The sequence below is a fragment of the Corvus kubaryi genome, unplaced genomic scaffold, assembly GCF_017639235.1.
Source record: "Corvus kubaryi isolate FWS band 111438036 unplaced genomic scaffold, C.kubaryi_AGA036_p1.0 136, whole genome shotgun sequence".
Classification (NCBI taxonomy): Eukaryota; Metazoa; Chordata; class Aves; order Passeriformes; family Corvidae; genus Corvus; species Corvus kubaryi.
Window position 1 is genome coordinate 12,071,526 of NW_024580670.1, and position 19,485 is coordinate 12,091,010.

Sequence of the window (19,485 nt, forward strand, 5' to 3'; positions counted from 1 at the left end):
CCTCAAGCCACCTCGACATGCTACTAGCAGGGAGGAGGGAAGAGAATCCACTGCACAAGAAACAGCAGCTGAAAGGACAAATGGGCAGTTTGAGATGCTAAAGAGTGAGGAGGCAGCATCAGGTTCCCTTCCCCCAGCAGGGCTTTCCTCTATGGCCCAGGACCTGCAGCCACTGCTCCTCCCATCTCAGCACCACTGCCACCGGCACATCCACCCTGCAGCTCCAACACCTTTTCCTCCTCCATGGCAATATGCTCCCAAGCCTTCCATGGTTCTCTCCTACCCCATTTCCTTCCGAAAACCACAGACAGACGGATCAGCTAGACCAAAACTTAAACCAGTGCAAATGTGAAATAAAAGGGGAAAAAAAAAGTCTTTTGCTCTTACTGGACATGCTGCAGACATTGTGCCTAGTAACTGTGGCAATATCTAGTGCAAAAGAAACTTAGCATGAATCTCTTGTTTTCAAATGACATTCAACTCAAACATGCATAGGGAGAGTAAAGTTATTTTATTAAATCATGCACATCACGTGTGTTAGTGCAAATAGTTTAATCTGTACTCCAGAAATTCTATTGTATTTTTATATCTTTACAAAATAGATTTAAAACAATTATTTACTTTAAAAAATGTAATTCTGAAGTTAAGCATTTCAGAACAATATTTGCAATAACCTATATACAAGAGGTACTAAGTACCACTGGCATACGAGTGTTCTGTGGTTGGGTGGCTTCCTGCAACTGAAAAGGATGAAATGAACGAACTAAATGACAACAGTTATTTTCTACAAGTCACTTGTGGACTATTTTCTCCAACTAATAATCCTCCCATTAGCAAATCCCATGTAACTTAAGATAGAACCTTTAATTAAAGGACAACGACCCTTAAAACCTCACAAAGTAAATTATATGCTAAATTTCTATTTAAATATTTAAACTATCTGTCGATTGCCATAACACTCTTTAAAGCCAATCGAATTGCTGAGATTACCTCCCTATTTTGAAGTTTCCTTTAGCAGAGCCATTTTACTTTACCATTCTTTAACATATTATTTAAGTCTTTAATAAACCTTTTTGACAGAACTGCTGAGCTGAACAAGACAACTACTGTCTACATTTAATTCAGCACTAACTACAGTGATTCCCACCAAGAGTCAGCAAATAGCAATGGTTATAGTACTCAGATAAGGAAAATAAACTTTGTAATGGGGACCACTGCATCATACTTACAGCCATGTGATAAGGATCCACAAAATTTTACTACCAAATTAAAATCATCTTCACCTGACAATACTTCATCAGGCATATGATTCCAATTTCGTAGTATTTTATGTATCTAGATTTTCTCAGCTGATCACAGACGTACTGTAGCAGTTCTCTTAATAAAGTTACGTCCACAAAAGCTTATTCTAAAGAGCTTCTCCAGCTCAAGTCAGAAAGTATCAAATGACTGAAAAAATAAACTGATACATGTGATATGTGAGAAGGTATTCATACTTTTAAAGAACGTATCTCTTTAAATATATGAAATTTAATAAATTACATTCAAACTAAAGTTAACGTAAGTTGAACCACTGCACTATGTCCATCAAATGACCAAGTACTTGCTCCCAGAAACACCTTAGTTCACTCAAGAACACACACATGCTTACACTCGCACACGCGCACACTAAATACTTTAGGCTGGTCTTCACCATCAGTATCTCTATCTCTTTAAGGCTGGACATGAATTGTGTTTATTCCCAAAACCCATTAATAAAGCAATCCTTAGGAAAGAAAAATACACTTCCTTCGAAAGGCGTGGTAAGAGAAGTTTTCTTAAGTCTTGTTCCCAACAGCTCAGTGACTAACAGCAAGTAAAATGATACACTAGTTTAAAAAAAAATAGATCATACTGAAAGGCACTGAGCACACTGCATCTGTTTCCCAAGTATCTGCAAGGTTACTTGGCTTGGATGTCCAAATCAGTATCATCTTCTTAAATCTAGCAATCAGATTCTAAAGTCAGTGTCCACAACCCTAGCCATTATAAATAATTTGGTACCAAGAAGCCTACTTTAGGCCACCATTATAGTATTCAGAATCCCAACATACTAATTTAAAACTTGCATGAAGTTGTAAGCAAAAATATTGCTCACAGTATGATGAATGACAATTTTATTCCCTCTTTATAGACAGATACATTTTATACAATTTAAAGCAAATGACCCTACTGCTGTTCTCACGCAGAGCTGTGCTGTATTAAGAGGTAAAAAGGAAGAGAATTAATCTGTTTTCCCTCAGTATATGAATGTTGCCAGCTTCTAAAGGGAGGACGGTGTATGGATTCAACAACAGTTCTCATGGAGAAGCTCTGGTTAGGCCTGGGTACAGCACCACGGCTGTTACAGCAACCAAAGCTGCCATCACAGGCATCCAAGGCCATTGTCTCTGTGTGGAGAGAAAAAAGAAATCAATATCATATTTGCTCTAATTCATACTAATCAGTTTACCTCGTGGTTCCTGCAAGTCCTGAGTACCTGTTGATAGGCATCACTACAGTGTTACCCACGAGCCCTGCTGCAGGCTAGTCCTGACTTGGAGCACCACAGCAAACCACACTCCTCTAGCACAGGGAACTCCACACCTCTTCATGACTGAGGATCGTCTGGAGGACTTTTGGCAGCTCCGTATTTCCAGGTATGTTATTGTACACACCTCAGAGAAATGTGCCGCTGAACATGCGAGGGCTTGAGATGTTTAAATCATGGCTTGCGCCAAGTCAAGGCTAGACACAAGTTTATGCACATCTTTAACTTTTGACCGTTTAAATCCAGGTCTGTGTAGCAGATCCTAACATCATTTTTAACAGATTGTCACAATATTGCATGACAACAATGGCATTTTAAGAGGAGGACACACTGAGAGACAAGAGAAAATGCAAGCTGAGAGTTCAGAATACAAACCAACCACCTATTTCTTGTCTTTTTTTCCATCTTTCCATCAGCAATAGTGAGAAAAATTAAAGTGTTTAGAGCCAGAGAGGAATTTCTTAGTCCATAGATAGGAACCAAAGCTTGTTGAATTTTATTATTAGAGGCAAACTCTTCATTTTTCATAGTTAATTAAGCAATGAAGTTTTCTTACAAGCCCTAGCATCGCGCAAAAGGCAGCCCATTTGCTAAGGACAAACGGAGACCGAGTTAGAAGAGGCACGTTCAAGCACCAGTGAGAACAAAATTAATTGTTAGAATTAAAGAAATCACAGAGATGTTAAGTGATTAGTGGATTGCTCAGCTCGTCAGTGTCAACAGAATGGCATATTAAATGAAGGGTTTGCTTCAGGTAAAGAAATACCTGTGAGCATTTCACCATGCACTATTTGATACAGAAATGGCACAAACAGGTGAGAGGGACAAACATACATTGACTGAACAGTAGTGCTTGTACCTTTCGCTACCACAATGGGCCGTAACACCAATACAGGAAAGCCAGGATTAGGCCGATGAATACGGCTGGGACGGGTTGTAATATGGAAGGCTAAAGAAGGGAAGGGATATTAAAAATCACTTTGTGCTATAAATCAATCAGGTAAAGATGATTTAGAGAGGGGAAAATAAGTCAGTAAGTTTTGTTTTAATTGAAATGTATTAAAGACGTCTAACACATTACAGTATTATCTAATCTGGTATACAAAGTTAGTACACCATTCTACTCAAATGAACAGGGATGTTTAAAAATAAAGGGAAGTAAGCAGAAAATGTTCCAAGAAACCTCTTGTCACAACTTGGAATTTAGCACCTGAAAACAATACAAATCTTAAACGATTTGCCTGTATCTTATTTGTAGTTGGTTTTAGTTTTTCTAAGTGAGAGGAAATCCCATTTGGATTTCTTGAGAGACAGATTCACACCAAAAATCGGATTTTTCAGCTACTTCATTCCTTGCTAGTTAGCCTTTTCCATTTTCCATCACCAGCCTCCGGAAAAACAATCTTTTTCCTCCATTAGTGAATCAATTACAGATATGTGCACAGGCAAACCCAGTAGTTCAGGCATTTCCGTGAGATTGTAACATGACTGTACAATCCACACTCAGTTACTAAAAAGCAGAGAAGCACATTTCCATCAGAGATAACACAGAGCTCAGCATCTCTGCCAGGTCAGCAGCCTTGTGACCAAATGGAATTCTGAAAATTGATCGAATGCTGCAGCTGGGCCAAACCAGCAGCTGACCAGACTGCAGGGTTCAAACAGCTTATGGCCTCCTCAGAACCATCCACACGTTTTCTCAGCTATGTTGAATTCATGTAAACTACTGCATATTCTGGATGAACAGCCTCTATCTGTGATACGATAAATTAAAAGCAAAAATGGACCTAAATGCTTTTTAAGCTGTCCTTGGAAGACATCTGCTTTCTCTGTATCCTACTCTATATATTTGTGCACACACAAAGACAAACAGAGGTTAAGGTCAAACCATGCCAAATATTTTTGAAACTGTTTGTGCTGAAGCTACCTTGATTTTGTTCAGTCAAATAAATACACAAATGATAAATTCATGCTTAACTTTTCTAAAACATTGTAACTAATAAGTAATATCTCATCCTGTTATGAATTTAGAGGAATCACTTATTCATAGAACCTCCAATATGGTTCAAAACACAGGAATATTAGAAGGTATTCTAGTCTTGTTCAATTAATTTTTTTTCCATCAAGGCAAATACTTAACAGAAAAATTATGTGTCACTACTGAAGTTTTTTTCATGCAGGATTATTTTTGTGTCATGGGTGCCACGAATCACAGTGCCACCTTCCCACAGAAAGCAGAAATGATCACAGCAGTGTTCAAAAAAGTGCCAGAGGTTTAAATCAACCAGAGCAGCTGATGTTCTCAAACCATTCACATCATTAAATCTGTCATGTAAAGCGCATCAGGAAGTAACCAGTGACTACAAGCATGCAAGCACAAGTAGTACACCACACTGCTAAGCATTTCAAAAACACAACACTGCAAATTTTTTTTTAAAAGTAAAACTTAAATATTAAAACTTAATATTTAAATGATATCCCAAATGGAGTACAGAAGCCTTGTCTTTTCTAACATTTGTTGGTTCACTGAACAATTCAATAGATTTTTTTTTGTAAGTTATACACATTCTTGGCAAACGAAACCGATGATACATATTCATCATATTCAATGAGATCACCTCCAAATGATTAGATTTTTCTCTCACAGACTTATTAATACATAATAAAGCTCCCTCTTGTCAAGGAGCATTGTAACTAGGTGCCTCAATAAAATTGTGCATATTTTATTAGAATATGAAGATACGCAAACTCAGACACAGATGGGCTGCAAAAAGGAACAAATCCCACAGTGGGAAGTCACTTTCTGTCCTCGGAAATGAAGTAGCAGATAATGATTCCAGCATAAGGGGGCAATGGTACTTGAAAAATTTGACCTTGGAACTCAGCCCAGTATCCATGATGTTTGAAACAATCCCCAAGATGGATATGTTTTACATTACTGACTGTGAGTAATGTTTGGTGAGCAGAGTTTGCCCTTATATGGAGGATGCTCTTCATCACACCCTGACCTCCAGGTTTCAACTGTCACAATGAACTCCTCTTATGCAAGCAGATTTTGGCAACTGCCATGGCTCCTGCTTTCATTTAAATACTCACCTTTAATTCTTCCTAAAATTTCCTTTTAGCTTTTCCACTTTCATCAGGTGCTCCAATTTCCTTCACAGTATTTCAACCCTTTACTATCCCCCTTTTTCCACTGATCATTTTGATTCTGAGGTTAATGTTTTTAACAGAGCAGAAAATCTCACATTCACAATTATTTATTCAGTGTGATCTCTTCCATTAAAATGGGGTGGGGTTTTTGTCTGGTTGTTTTTGACTTCTGCTTTAAGTAAGTCAAGTAACTCAGCATTATCTGAGCACTGCAGAAAAATTCTAAGCAAGAATCAGGTTCCAAGAGGATTATGAAATCATATTCCTGAAAATATGGCTGAAAAAAGTGAGAAATGCTTTGAATTCTTTACATCTTTGACAGCTCTATACTGTTCGAGGTTTATATTCAAGAATTGATTATGGTAAGGATATTAATACAAACTTCTGGCATCCAGCTGATTTTAGAGGATGGGATCTGTAAAACCTTCTTTGTAGTCAGATAAACAGTTTGCTAAAGTCTGTCACAGAGCATTTATTATCCTCCTGTTTTGTACTGTGCATTACAGGAGCTGTTCACCCTGCACTGAGCACAGAGGCAGTACAGGAAGACAAAAACAGCCCTCCCAGGGTAGTAAGGGACCTAAAATAAGGCTGTGGCCACCTTATAATGGTCTGCCACACCCTTAATGTTTGGAACATTTCAGAATCTCAGTAAAATAAAAAGCTGTCTCCAGCTGGGAACTCAGTTCTAATGATACAACCTCTCAAATAAATTGCAACAGAAAACAGTATTTTCATTAGTGAATAGAAAGGACAGCTCAACTTTACTGTTTAAAGAATGAGCCCATGAGAGATAACCACGGTTAAGAAGCATAAGCAAGAGTAAGGAAGGAGCATCCATTGTAATAAATACTAATAAAATAAGAGCAGCTTGAAAAAGTTTGCTCAATTCATTTGGATACAGGTTTCTCAGCTTTTACCCCTGTATCACTCTGAAATCAGAAAATTTTACTTAGTTCTGATTCACTAGTATTTAAGCCACATGTTTTCAAGAGAGCAGATATCTAAGGACATACTTAAAACTGTCAAGCACCTGTAAGTTTAACTTTCATGCATAATTGTAACAGTGTAATGATCTGCAAATCTGCACAGGTAGGACCAGAATGAAATTTTGCATAATATGGTATACAGCTAGCTTTTTTTTAAAGTCCATCCTTTTCTCTTTGACTCTTCCATATTACTTCAATCAACAGGATTGCCAGTGTCATAACCTGACTTCCCCACACATTTGGTACAGACTTACGTTGTTTCCTTTTTCTTGTAGCAGCTTCAGGTTTTCTTTACATTGTTTGAGCTCTTCCGTGAGTGACTGGTTTTGTTGTTCAGCCACCTCAAACTTCGCCTTCAGCTCTGAGAGCACAGTCTGTGTTCTTTCATACTAAAGACAAAGAGAGAACAATCTGTGGACCCCTGGACACCCAACACATGCTGACAGCTTAGCACACAGCTTCCTTTTCTGTCATCTGCCTAGACTAACTCGCCTTGCATCAGTGCACTCTCCACAAAAGCAGGGTAGAATTTAGATTTCCTTTTCTTCTAAATTAAAATTTTTTGCCCAGCTTGGCAGGGCTAGGATTACTAAACCCAAGGAAATACAAAGTAAATGCTAAGCCTTAATTAATCTCTCATACCAGTTATTTATTATCATATTGGAACAGACTGTAAAAACTACAAATAAAAAACAAGAAAGTGGGGAACAAGGAGTCCTTCACATCTGAATAGTGGTCTTACATCTAGGCTGCAGCTTAAATACCTACACCCCTCTAATAGGTGCAAAAATAAACACTCTGTATGAAGTAAATCAAACCCTCTTCCCACACAGCAAATTCAAACCTAACAGCAAGGCAGGCATTAGAAAAATATTATGCCTTGTTACTCTCATGCCATAACCCTCAGTGTGGGTCAAGAATAAACAGTACTGGGTGAATGTGACATGTTCCTACAAAATGGGTAGCTTTTCTTTTTTCAAATCCACATCCCATTTTTTCTATTCCAGCAGTCCTCCTGACTGGGCTTAGTAAGGACAGAACCAACGACTTTCAGTACTGGCACTCACCCCAAATTTAGAAGATGCGGCATCTTTACAAATACTTATCTGATTACAAAACAGAGATTAAGATAACTGGGATTTTCAAATTCTGAGAATTGTAAGGAATGTAACATGGATGAATTAATCACAAATCAAACAAATGGACGGCAAAAGAAACTAAGAGCAGCGGCTGGGGATACACTCAAACTGCTCACAAAGAGGGAAGGAGTAAGTGTTGGAGACTATGGCCTTCCTACAGACATAATCTTTAGAGGCCAGGCAGATTAAATACATGCTCAGAATGCTGGCTCTTCCTTAGGCACTTACAAATCCACTAAGATAAAAGGAGATCTTTGTAAAGAATGTGTAGTCCCATTGTCAAATAAAAGAGTTCAAATCTAACCAGGAAGATCAGACTGTAAAAAAGAATTAACTTTTGACTCATAACAGCTAAAGAAACTCTGGATCCTGATGGTCATGAAGACTCTGAGTAACGATTTACCTGTCTGAACAGCTTAAAAGTAAATTCATTACAGCAATGCATGAAAGGAAGGTTTAGGAAGTTCCCAAAGAACACATGTTTTTACCTGAAGTCTTCCTTTTTAGATTTGACTCCCAGTTTATATTTTCTTAGCTACCATTTAAACTGCTTGCAATAAACGTAAGAAATAAATTCATTACCAGAAAACTTTCCCTTTTCATTTAGCTTAAAAAGTTCAGCCATTGGGCATTACATTCTTGCAAAATGGAAATGTTTCGTGTTACCTCTTTCTGAAAATCTTTTGCTTGACTCTCAGCTTCACTGAGTTGAGTTTTCAGACTGGCTGCATCCCGTTGATGTTTTTCTCTCAAAGATCCCATCTGATTTTCAAGTTCCTTTCGAGACATTTCAAGAACACTTATATCGCTGGTCAGTGCTAAACTCTGCTTCTGAGAGCTGAAAAACAAATCCAATTGATTCCTTATGCATTTTAAATTTACATAAACAGGCACTTTTCATCCTTGAAAGCTTAACACACTGGTTTTAACATGTAAATGTCAGCTTAGAGCAATCATAGAAGTACAGACCATTATCGTTTCCCTGTACAAAGTGCTGACAAGGCCATGGTCTTGCTTTTAAATATATGTCCCCAGCTTGCTGTGTATAACTAACATTTAGTACCTCTTTTGGGAGAAAAAACCAACAACAACAAAACTCTTCAGCTGCTGAGGTACCTCCCAGACAAACCATTGTGTCCTTACCTAGAAAGCTCCTTCTCTTGTCGCTGAAGTTCAGATGTAAGAGAAGTATTTTCCTTTCTCAGTTTAACACATTCAGCTTCCAGAGCAATCCACTCTGCCTTCAACTTCTCAAGTTCATCTGCAATGAATAAATTTAATTCAATTAAGTAAAATTATTTCATGACTGCTTCAAGTAACACCAACTAATAAATGCAGGAAAAGCTGCTATTGGTTGTAAATCTCAAATATACTTATCATATCACATGAATTCTCTCATGAGCACCTGTAAAACATTACAGTATCTTCTACTATTATGAGGTTTATGACCCATTACCAGGGAAGCTACTTTCTTCATTAAAGCTTTTTCTAAGGTACAAAGAAATAGAAAACAGTCTTTTTATGGGTCAACTCTAGTACTTTAGAAACAGTGGTAGAAATGCATATTTGAAGAAAATTATTTCCAAGGCTTGAAAATAGCAAGAGAATCACTAGAAACCATGCCTCTGTTACAAGGAAAAGAATGTTTAAAGCAATAAGCTTTGGTGAAGCTCTGGTAGAATTAAAAAGTCAGGAGCTCCCCCTTTATGGGCTTAAACTATAGAGAAGTTACACAAGTCCTCTTAGAAAGTTTTGACAGTATGAACCCCTCAAAATGCAAAAGTTTTCTATCTTTTCTAGGTGGAATTATACTCGGTCTACTTCTGGTATCAAAGAGTACCTAAGTTAATTTAGGCATAACTGACAATAACTGTTCAATGGAACATGCAAAACATCTTTGCTAACACTACGAGCCTTGGTACACACACAAATACATACGTGTGTGTGTGTATACAGACAGACACACACACAGAGTAAATGACTACAGGCAACAGACAAATGGTGATTCAAATAACTGGCATTCACCACACTGAGCAGGATGCTCTGTTAGCAATGCTCTGTGGCATCTTTCAAACAAGTACCTTTCAGGCGAGAGGCCTCTTCCTTCTGCTGCTCCTCACATTGCTGGCATTTGAGCTTAAAACTGGCTTGCAGATTGACAATTTCTTTTTCGTAATCTGAGGCATCTTTCCTCCACCGTTCAAGCTCTGCTCGCACTGTCTGCAGCTCGGTTTGCAGTGTAGAGATATCTGTGTCTCGTTCTGATGCTGCCTTTTCTGCTACTTTTTGAAGTGACAGAATCTCATTTTGAGCACTCACTAGATCATTTCGAGTGGTTGAAATTTCATTCTCCTTTTCCTTGCGAAGATTCTCAATTTCTTCTTGTAACCTTCGCAACTGAGCTGGAAAGCAGACATTCGTGTTCATATTTTTTCAAACTGTACTTAAAAAGCCTAAAAACCCTACCTCCCTTTCTCAACATACTGATATTTAACAGGACTAAAGAAGCCTAAAGCAACTGAAAAAATACATTACTCTTGTCAAATGCTGTACCCTTAAAGACACAAGTATGTGGACCATGTAATACAGAGAGTCAAAAGAAACAAAAATTATGTCTGGACAAAGCTTTCTTAGCCAAGGCTGTGCTGTGTATGTGATACCAAAACAACTTTCCAAAATCTGAAACCAAGATTTAGATTCAACATCACTGTAAGCAAAACAAGTATTAGAGGACAAGGACATTGGGGCTTTCAGGGACAAGAGGAAAAGCAGGAAAGCTTCTGTCACAAGCCAAACATTTGCAAAGCTACACTGGAAATGTTTGCCTGTTCAGCAGTTAACTTGTGATGTCTATAAATATTTGAGGCACAGAGTAATTTCTACTCCATTCTCAACATGCAGTAGAGGAAATAAACATTATTTCTGTGCAAAAAGCATCTTTCAAAGCACAAGATGAATTTTAAATTGAAAGGGACAGCTGCACCAAGTATACTGTGAGCTAGAAGAAGGTCCTTTAGCATTTACAGCTTACTGTAAATGTGCAGCAGTCACATACACGAGGCTACTTGACATTTCTGCATGAAGCAAACCCTATAAATTATTCCCATCTAAAACCCTTTCATTACTAAAGACATCTCTGAGCACAATTTTTCATAAACACATATTCAAATAGAATCCATTGTGAACGGTTGGAAAAAAAAGTACAGTACAGAGGAAAGGGAAGTATGAAAGAACAACAGAACTACAGTTGTAACCCTGATTGATGGGAGCAAAGTGTTTAATTTGCTGTGAGTTTCACTTTTAAAAAAAATGTATTTCACATGATTCCAACATGCAGAAAAGCAATTGTTAAATTACTGAAGAATTACTCTGAGAAGAAAAGGTAAAATTCTTAAGAGCACTTGAAAGCCTAATGTAAGATACTGTAGGGGGTCAGAATTACAGATTTCAAGTTGTATGTTTCAGAACCAAAGGGCAAAACAAGGACAGTGAAAAGCTTGGGGAGGATAACCAAGGCTGAGTAACCTTCCTAGATTACTTGTATTATTTTTGTCCTCTCAGTCCATTATAGAGCATGACAGGAAGAATGTGAGTCTTGCTGTAAACTGATAGAACATCAAAGGTACTCAATAGAGACTTGCACCTCCATGACAATTATACTTGATGTTTTTCAGTAGCTACCTATATAGCCATACAGAAAGAATTCATATACTGGTACAACCTAGAAACTTTGTTGATGTGCAATGAAGAAGTAAAATTCATCTTTTTTGTGCCCTCCTCTAAACAGGCTCCAGCAAGACATTTATCTCATTGAAGACACTAAAGAACCTATGAATTACCCAATTCCTCACTCTGAAGGAAAAAGACATAATGGGAAAAAATATGGTAGTTATTATATATTGTAATACCTAAGAGCTACTATATACAATAGTAAATTAATTTCATGGCAATTCTGTAAAGGATGAAATAGTCTATCTGTTCCATAACAAAGACATCTGCAGCATGATGGATTTTTAAATATATATGAGCAAAATGAGGCTTACTACCACCTCGTTTGTTTGAAAATAATTTCCACAGGCTTATACTAACAGAACAGCAAACGAAGCAGTGAACGAGAACAACCTGACAGTAAGACAACACATGATGCATCAACAATTGCCTTTCCATGTATCCTTACATTAGAAGCCTTGAACCTACCAAAATAATATGCACTGAAACATAAGGAACTACAAGTTGCTAATACAGCAGGTGCCTGAGCAAAGGAATGCAAACCACATCTTCCCAATAGTATTTTCTTCATCAAGCCAAGCTAAACTCCTGCTTCTTGGTGCTGGCAGCATTTCAAAGAAATGTGGTTTTTTTTATTCTGTGCATGTTGTTGGTGAACAGCTTTCCCTTTAGACGTTCAGGCGTGAAAACAAGCTCTTGGACAGTCTTGGAATGAAAATCCAAGGACACACACGAGTTGTAAGTTTGGTGGGGTTGTAGAAATAACTTACACAGGAAAATTACTACTAACAATATGGGAACCGTTTCTGAAGCACTGGGTATAATTTGAGAGGACAATTAGAAAGAAAACTTCCATTACATCTCTTGTTTATGTAAGTCATTACCTCATCTAAACTGAATGCTTCACTTCTTTCTTTTTTTTTTTTTTTTAATAAGGAGCAACAAGTTACTTGAATTTCCTTGCTCTACCTATGTGTTCATCTAATGAATCTGACATGTAGAGACACGACCTCAGTTGTTTCTCTGGCACTTTCTCTTCTCTATCACAAACAAAGCCAGCAACACTGGCTGGCCTAAAACATTGATTCCACAAAAATACTTCTAGAAATACATGAAGCTGCCAGTTGGTTGGGTTTTTTTCTGCCCTGCAGTTCACAGGAGCTGCCAAGGGAGAATCCTGACACCTTTCCTCCAAATTGTGAGATCTGTCACACCCTAGAAGTTTGGGAAGCAGCAAAACACACAATGAACATCAGAACATTTTGAACTACAACAGAGAGAGGAGGGAACATTAGCAAGACCTCTCTTGAGAAGGATCCAGAAAACAAAAAAGTACTGAATTGAGAAGAGGAATCTTGCAATTAAGTTTGGCTCTGTCAAGTTCCTACTTTCATTCTCTCTTTTTAGAAGGAAAAAATTTTTTTTTTTTTGCACAGAAATAATTATCAAATATTTTCTAATCATTGTTATGGCATTTACTAATTGAAGAATTTTCATTATTAGCAAGATAACACTCAAAATTAAATTGCTCCTGTCATTCTGAAGATGAGCATTCTATAAGCTTCTCTTCCTTACAAGAGCAATGGCAGAAAATGTAAAGATTCTTTTCTGACAGTCACATAAAACAGCTATTACCTAAGTTTTTCAGTGTAACTAGTATATGACACAGTACACAACAAACTACTGCCCAGAAAACAATTTTCTAGGGCTATTTTGACTTCCTCAGAAAGTCAGGGCTGTCAGTCCACCTGCCTGTCTGCTCATCTGCTTCCAGACATGTTTAGGCCCAAAGCAAATGATATGCTGACAAAGATCCCAAGGGATGAAGCTCCTTAGTTTTGTAACAATCAGTGGCTGAGTAGCTCTTCAAACTAATGCTTGCTCTAGGGAAATCACAACATAATATAACCTTTTTTGGCTTTAAGTCTGGACAGACTGACAGACTCGACCAACAGGCTCACTCACATGCATGGATGACAAGTTAATGTGATACAGAATATGTGACTGACTCAGAAGTTATGTAAATCATGGGATTACATCCTGCTGTAATCATTTTGGGCTGAATAAAGCATGATTGGTTATATCAATTTTCAAAAAAGGATGGACAGGGTCTCTGTTGCAACAACTTTACTGCATGCTCTGATGCTGGATGTGGATCTGAATGAAAAATTTCATTAAGAGGATCCTACAATAAAGAGACTGAGTATCACAAAACCACCTAAGCTTCTGAGTGCTCTGAAGGCACTCCCAATAAGAATCCCTGGATCATTCCAAATTGAGAAAGAAGATTAAAAAGAGATGAAGAAGAGGTATCTATTACAGATTACATCTTTTGCATTTTTTAAATGACTATTAGAACCATAGGAATTGACAGGAAACATTCCACAATAAAATTCAAAGATATGATGAAAGAAATCAGATTTAAAATATACACTCAAACATTTTCCTTTATTAGGGATTATGATGCCACAGAAACACTCAAAACTATATTGTTTCCCTAAAGAGTGTGTGTGTGGGGGGGAAATTCCTACCTTGCAGAGCATTAATTTGCTTGTTGGATTCTTCAACTTGCACTCGATATGCCTTTCTCTCTTCTTCCAAGAGTGCTATAAATAAAAGTGAAAATGTGCCCAAGAGTTTTTGTTAGTAACATGTATTTCAGCTGTATAATTAATTTTACTCACAACCTCCCCTTAAATGAACAGATTAAACAAACATATTATTTCAGGAAGTTATCAACGGTAGTAACTGTGTAAGTAGTTTAATAAAAGTTAATACTAAGACATCATTCCATTATTGTGGTAGTATTACAATTAATTTGAAATTAATATCATCTGTTGCCTGACCCGAAAACTCCATGTGTGCTAAATGAAAACTGGTGTGGGAGAAAAAAAACAAACCTGTAAATATGAAATTAAACTGGACTATACTATTTCCTGTCAAAAACAATAGAGCTACATAGCTGATAGGATGATCTAACAAAGAGCTACCACTGAAGACATTCAATTACATCCATTATCTGACTAAGGATGAAATATACAGTGTTCAAGGATGTACTCAGTACTACGAAAACATGTTGGTTTATCTTGAACTACCTGATAAATACCCTACAGAACCAAGTTGATCTGGGTCTCACCTTGAAGTTCAAAGCATTTTTGTTTACTTGTCCTAGCTAGCTCTTGGGCTTCAATCAGCTCCTTGTGCAGTTGCTGAATTTCTTGCTTAGCCTCAGTCTCTGATTGTGCACCCTGCAATTCATCTGGTAAAAGAACATTTTCTTTAAATCATAAATTTGTACAACAGTTTAATTTGCACTGCCATGTGATGATTGGCAACTTTTTACTCAAATCTTCCAAAGTTAGTTAAATTAAACTCAAAATTGGATTAGGCAAATATTAGCAAAAATATTAATATATTTTTAGAAGTAGTAAAACATATGCAAACCTCAAAACATTCATTGTACGTAACATGCAGTATGAAAAAAAATAACAAGGAAGAATTAGAGAGTTTTTAAAAACACTATACAGCCTGGCAAGGACTTCTGGATTGACAAAAACACGGAACAACAAGCCTAAGACAATCCTTGACTGTGTTTACCACTTGTCTCTTTTTAAAGGAAACTGCTCTAAGCCTGTCTCAGTGCACAGGCTCAGACAAGAGCTGCTGTTCTGTGTTTCACTGCTGCCACCCACTCACCACACTGCCAGGCTCAGCCCCTCCCTCTCCCTCGGGGGACCAAAAAGGAAAGGAAAAATTTAGGGAAGTTTTCTAAAACAAAACTAAGACAAAGAAGAAAATTCAAGCCTCCTTATTTCATTCAGTGGCCTTAGTGAATACCAAGATAAATATTGCACTTTATTTTTTTTTATTATGTCTTAAAATATTAGGTATATCTTTAGTATGATCATAAGTCTATGCACGTTATTTAAATACTAAATAAAACCATTTTCCCTTCCCCATAAGTTTTGTATTAGCTAAAATGCATATTAAATGCCTGTTGTGCTTACAAGAGATGACTCGTAGTCACAGACAAATTAAATACTTTTACAGCTGAAGTTTTGGAGGAATTTAAAAGAGGAAAACTAAGTATTTGTTACTAAGAGCAGTGTCCTCTAATGGGCACACACTGGAAATTAGATGCAGGAACACTCCAGCCTCCAGGCTTCTGCAAAGCCAGGAACAGCATGCAGCAAACTCTCATTTACTAGATTTTCCTTAAGCAGTGTCCGTGCATAAACTGATCTTTCAATAGGCACAAACAGAACTAATAAACTCTAGAGGTACAGGGCTAAAACTTGATATAAAGCTCCTTTGGTGAGAAAGGTGATGCCTTAAGAGGCCTTTTAGACACAGAGACTGGGCAGGAGTAAAAGAATAAAATAGGTATTTATTTGAAAGGCTTTCAAAGGTACCCCCTGGGAGCCAGAAGCTATTGCCAAAAATGGATGCCAAGATGGACGACAGGTCACAGGTTCTTCACACTTTTAAAGGTTTGGTTCATTTGCATATCATGGTTAATTCTCCAATTAAAGCTTCAGTTCAATGATGTCATTTCCCCTCTGCTTGCCCCCCCTTAGAAGCTCTTTGGATTATACTTTTTGGGCCTAGGACAGGCTGGGTGACCTTGGAGTGCAGGCCAGAAGAGGCTTTTGTTATGTCTACCCAGCCTGAGAGAGCAGAAACCAACAAGCCACAAGAAACTTCAGAGTTACACTCTAAGCAGTACAGGATTTGAAAAACACAAAGGTCAAGGTATAAAACATCAAAGGTAAAGGAAGGAAATTGGTGAAAGAATTCCAGCTGTGTATCATTGGAGAAGGGGGATAGAAAAGGGACATGTTACACAGTTACCTGCTCAATAAATGTCTGCAACTACAGACCATATGGATTTAAGATAAAGGCTTAGAAAAAGTATTGCTTTGGTTGCCTGGACCTCTCACTAATAAAGAAAAAATAAAAAGCCATAATTTAATTCATCGTTATACTTTTGACATTCATATTTAGCTGTATGTGTTACCAATAAAGTAGATTTTTTTTCTTGTTCTCTTAATTAAGAAAGTTCTTAAGCAAATCGTGCTAAAGCATTCATACTGCATCTCTCTAAGGGGCTGTTTTTCCTGCTCTGGCAGTAATGAACTGGTGGGTTTGAGCAGAGCTGGGGACACACATGTGCTTTTAGACCTTTTCAGAACAAAATTATGAGAGCAGAAAGAACAGAGAGGACTACATATTTCATCCAAATACTTTGTTTTATAGTTTATTAGTTCTAAATCCAAGTTTCTTTTTACTGAACATGTTTTGTTCTTAGCTTCTCATGGATAAAGATTTAGGGCAATTAGACTTTCAGCCCTCCTTAATGAGACTTTTCAGAAGAAATGGAGGAGGAAGTTGACAGATTATGCTCAAATCACACCTGATAAAGAAGCAGTGTCCCAAATCCAACAACAGACACCCTAAATGAACTTTCTGGTGGCAGTGTTTTCCAGTCAATGAAAGCACAAATCATAAAAGACAGTACTGCTTCAAAAGAGATGAGAGGCTCAATTTAAGGGACAACATAATCTGTTTAGCAAAGGCACCATCAGGGTAAACTCTTTCCTACCTCAACACAAAAAAGGAATTTCCATCTGCCTGACACACTTCTAAATCAAAAGCCAAGAAACATAAGCACAAGAGAATATTGGCTTTTTAGTCTTACCCAAACTGAAAATTTAATGTCTTTTAGCTCAAAGCAGATACAATTTTTGTGCTAATTCCAGTTTTAAAAAGTACTTCTTCAATGAGTAGGACTGCCCTATTTATAAATAATAAAACTATTAAATATCATCACACTTAGAATCAGTTCCCTTAAGAAGCCAATTCACATCACGACTAACTGTTCTCGGAGAAGGCTAAGGAGTTACCATTAATTACAACAAGGTGCCAGAAAAAATTAAATAAAAAAGAAAAGGTCAAATACAGCAATTTGAAAACCCTCATTCTTTTTTTTCTACCTCATGGAAAATTTTAATCTGTGATCAGTTTGTTTGCCACATTGTAAGAAATGTTCTCAATTAATACCAGTATTTCCCACAAAAGTACAGTGAGGCTTCCCTTAACATTGACTCTAATGGTAATTTTAAAATTGCTTAAAAAGCTTTTTTTTAACAATTTTAATTTAAAACAATTTTTTTGATAACAGAAGCACACAGGCTGTGGTCTTAACTGATCCCTTATCTGTATATGCTTGGCCTGTGGAAGCAACTTTATGAGCAGCCTGGTATTTCTTCAAGCCTCGCTTCTGAAAGTTCACTTTCAGAATTTTGCAGGATTTCTCAGGTTATTCAGAAGACAATATTCAGGGTACTCTGGTGAAGTCAGACAAAACAATTAAAACTCTTGAGATTTTCTTTAGCTTTGTAAGATCCACATGGAGGAAACTGTATCATATATTTAAAATAAAGTATCTGGCTATTCTCACTTAAAACAAATGGTTCCTAAACTTTCTGATCCAACTGACCACTGTTGATTTTCAAAATTTCTTATGTAAATTACCACTATTCAGCAAACCCTCATCTGAAAACATTTCCTGCTAAGATTCTATGGATCAGTCTTGTAATTACTATGAAAACACAGGGACACTGGTAAGTAAGAACAAGATTACCAATCTTCCAATGACATTTATTGCTTCTTTCCATCTGTTTAACATTTACCTGTCCTTAACTTTGCAATAAGTAGTCACAAACAGCCTGTTTAAACAGAAGTGTCCAGGGAACTGTTATGGATGGTTAATAAAGTCATTTACCTTGTGGGGAAAAAAACAAAGCCAACTAATCTGTGACAGCCTCCCCCCTTCCCATCCTTGCCAGATTCTGACTTGTAGAAACTTGAATCAAATCCTGAACGCACTCAGAAATTTTGATGAAAAATGCTTGGAAGAAAACTACAGCAGTTAGAAGTCTCATAATTTTCTTGTTCCATTAATTTGTTCTGTAAATTCCGACAAGACCACTGCCTTTTCCAGCGGCTGTTTCCGCATTCCAAACAGCCACCAGATCAGAAATGTTCTCACTCTTCCTTAATTACATGACTGCATAACAAGTCCACTTGAAAACCTCTCTGAGGCAAATAAGATCCTTTTTAGGGCAAAGTCAGGCACATGAAATACCTTACTGAAAAAAACTCAAACAAAACTGTGGGGTTTATAAGCTCTTCATAAAAATTAAAAGGGCAAATGATTCATTGCACAGATATTTTTTAATGGTTTGTGAGAGCTAAATAGGAATGCCCATAAATAGCCTCAAGTGGAAAAGTTGCTGCCAACCTCAATTTTATAACCAAAAGAACGACTATTATAATCACTACAAACAACTTTATCGAGTTCTACCTTCTAGCATAGGAAGTCACTGAATATACTTGCTATTAGTTGCAGATATTAGAGCAAACCCGAAACAGAACATGCCCAGTATCTCAAACACTCCTTTCTAAACTATTTTGCTGAACTGATGTCCACTGGGAAATATCACACTCAATTTTATACATGTTGCCAAACAGCAAAAGTAATTTGTGCAATTTTTGGAAGCCCTTCTGTTGTAAAATAAGGGAGTGTAAACAATTGCAGAAAAAAGCTCTTTTACAGGTCTCCTACATTCCGTTATGGTTTCCTGTCTTTCTGAATCACAAAGAACTGTGACTTTTTTTTTTATTTGTGATCCCAGTAGGAGCATAATTTTACAGATCTTATCGAGTGTCTAATTGTTAAAGAAGCATAAAATGATTTTCAGTAAGCTAAATGTAATAACTGATTAATATGCCACAAAAATTTTCAGCTAATGAATATGTAAATATCTGCTTGCTAATTAAGTTTTAAGTATATGTCTTCAATACAAAAAATTTTAAAAATTTACTTTTATAGCAATGAAGCTCA

At 37.0% G+C, this 19,485-nt stretch overlaps 1 protein-coding gene across 36 annotated transcripts in view; it reads right to left on the minus strand.

Moving 5' to 3' along the window:
- Window positions 1–492: 492 nt before the first annotated feature.
- Window positions 493–19,485, minus strand: part of LOC121659406 (sarcolemma associated protein) — a 79,138-nt gene continuing 60,145 nt past the window's right edge. For 20 of the 36 annotated variants that reach the window (XM_042017500.1, XM_042017524.1, XM_042017516.1 and 17 more), the window contains 7 exons: window positions 14,716–14,838; window positions 14,111–14,185; window positions 9,932–10,252; window positions 8,994–9,111; window positions 8,517–8,688; window positions 6,966–7,100; window positions 493–2,429 (listed from right to left, as the gene is read on the minus strand). In XM_042017500.1, the coding sequence (XP_041873434.1) occupies window positions 2,340–2,429; window positions 6,966–7,100; window positions 8,517–8,688; window positions 8,994–9,111; window positions 9,932–10,252; window positions 14,111–14,185; window positions 14,716–14,838 (1,034 nt within the window). In that variant the 3' untranslated portion in view covers window positions 493–2,339. Of the gene's footprint in view, window positions 2,430–3,428; window positions 3,519–6,965; window positions 7,101–8,516; window positions 8,689–8,993; window positions 9,112–9,931; window positions 10,253–14,110; window positions 14,186–14,715; window positions 14,839–19,485 lie in introns of all 36 variants that reach the window. The other 16 variants (XM_042017528.1, XM_042017510.1, XM_042017519.1 and 13 more) reach the window with 3 other exon arrangements.